This window comes from Cebus imitator, unplaced genomic scaffold, assembly GCF_001604975.1.
Source record: "Cebus imitator isolate Cc_AM_T3 unplaced genomic scaffold, Cebus_imitator-1.0 Scaffold117, whole genome shotgun sequence".
In the NCBI taxonomy this organism is placed as follows: Eukaryota; Metazoa; Chordata; class Mammalia; order Primates; family Cebidae; genus Cebus; species Cebus imitator.
The window spans coordinates 9,543,353-9,545,303 of NW_016107432.1; the positions used below are offsets into that span (position 1 = coordinate 9,543,353).

General features: G+C 41.6%; 1 protein-coding gene across 2 annotated transcripts in view; it reads left to right on the forward strand.

The window, feature by feature from the left end:
• The window catches only part of AP1G1 (adaptor related protein complex 1 subunit gamma 1), a 79,543-nt gene that overhangs the window by 50,338 nt on the left and 27,254 nt on the right, over window positions 1-1,951 (forward strand). For both annotated transcript variants that reach the window (XM_017539170.2, XM_017539171.2), the window contains one exon: window positions 1,593-1,733. In XM_017539170.2, coding sequence (XP_017394659.1) covers window positions 1,593-1,733 — 141 coding nt within the window. The remainder of the gene's footprint in view (window positions 1-1,592; window positions 1,734-1,951) is intronic.

Genomic DNA, 1,951 nt, shown 5'->3' on the forward strand with positions numbered 1-1,951 from the left:
TGAGACAGAGTTTCGCTCTTTTTACCCAGGCTGGAGTGCAATGGCGCGATCTCGGCTCACCGCAACCTCCGCCTCCTGGGTTCAGGCAATTCTCCTGCCTCAGCCTCCTGAGTAGCTGGAACTACAGGCACACGCCACCATGCCCAGCTAATGTTTTGTAGTTTTAGTAGAGACAGGGTTTCACCATGTTGACCAGGATGGTCTCGATCTCTTGACCTCGTGATCCACTCGCCTCAGCCTCCCGAAGTGCTGGGATTACAGGCGTGAGCCACCGCGCCCGGCTTCTTTTTTCTTTTCTTTTCTTTTTTTGAGATGGAGTCTTGCTCTGTCGCCCAGGCTCGAGTGCAGTGGCACCATCTTGGCTCACTGCAACCTCCGCCTCATTCTCCAGTCTCAGCCTCTGAAGTACCTGGGATCACAGGCACCCACCACCACACCTGACTAATTTTTATAGTAGAGACGGAGTTTTGCCATGTTGTCCAGGCTGGTCTCTTAACTTCTGACCTCAGGTGATCTGCCCGACTCGGCCTCCCAGAGTGCTGGGATTACAGACGCAAGCCACTGTGCCCAGCCTAAATTGTTTTGAAAGTTATTGTACATGTGGTGTTTGATATTATTGACCAAATATGGAAAGAAAGATGCATATAGTAACCCTTTAACTTTTATATGTTAAACATTCCTGTTTTTAACTTCATTGCCAACTTTGAATAGGCAGTTATAGAAACACTTATTTGTCCTCACAGCACATGCCATTTTTTTTCCTTCTCATGGCCCTCATTTTCCCTTTGAAAAAAAAAATTTTTTTTTAAATTTTGAGACAGAGTCTGGCTCTGTTGCCCAGGCTGGAGTACAGTGGTGCAGCCTTGGCTCACTGCAACTTTTGTCTCCCAAATTCAAGCAATTCCCTTGCCTTGGCCTCCCAAGTAGCTGGGACTACAGGTGCCCACTACCATGCTTGGCTAATTTTTGTATTTTCAGTACTGAAGGGGTTTCACCATATTGGCTAGGCTGGTCTCAAACTCCTGACCTGAGGTGATCCACCCACCTTGGCCTCCCAAAGTGCCAAGATTACAGGTGTGAGCCACTGCACCCTACCTTGATTTTGTTTTTAATTTGAATTTTCTGCATACATTTTAATATAAATTATGTTAGATTATCTTTGGACAGAGTGGGGTGTAATAAAAGTAGAATATAGTGACTTAATATGTCACATTTTTAAGGAATAAGGCAGATAGGTATTATTATTGAGTAATACATTTGTTTCCCTCTTTTTGAGACTCTTAGGTATTCTAACTTCCACCTTTATAGAACAGCTTGTTGAAACCAAACTGCATGTTTGGACATTAGTGGTATATCTCGTGGGGACTTTTGAAGAAAAATATTGCATGAAGATTCAAAATACTAAAACTAACTTTGATTACATAAGAATATATCTCCTTGGTTATCTTGTGTGCAAAGATTGGGATCACAAGATTGCGCAAGGATGTTGGCACATCTGGCACTGCCTTGGTGTTCACAGAGTGCATACCTGGGTCTTTGTTTCATTCCCACTATAAATTTCCTAACTGTTTTTAATTTTTCCCTACTGCAAGGCGTGCAATGGAATTGAGTTTTGCCCTGGTAAATGGGAATAATATCCGAGGCATGATGAAAGAATTACTTTATTTTCTGGATTCGTGTGAGCCAGAATTTAAAGCAGACTGTGCATCTGGAATCTTTCTTGCTGCAGAAAAGTAAGATTTAATTTTTATCTTTATTGGTAAAGGATGGTTGGAGCTTTCTGAAAGCGTCTTTAAAACATGGAGAAACTACTGTAAATATGTTTAAAACATGTAACATTAATTTTAAGCTCTGAATTATAAATTAGCTTGGAGAAGGCTATTATAGCCAGCATTTAAATATGCTGAAACCAAAAAAATTCTACCCTTTTATGAAATCTTCTCCTTTACCT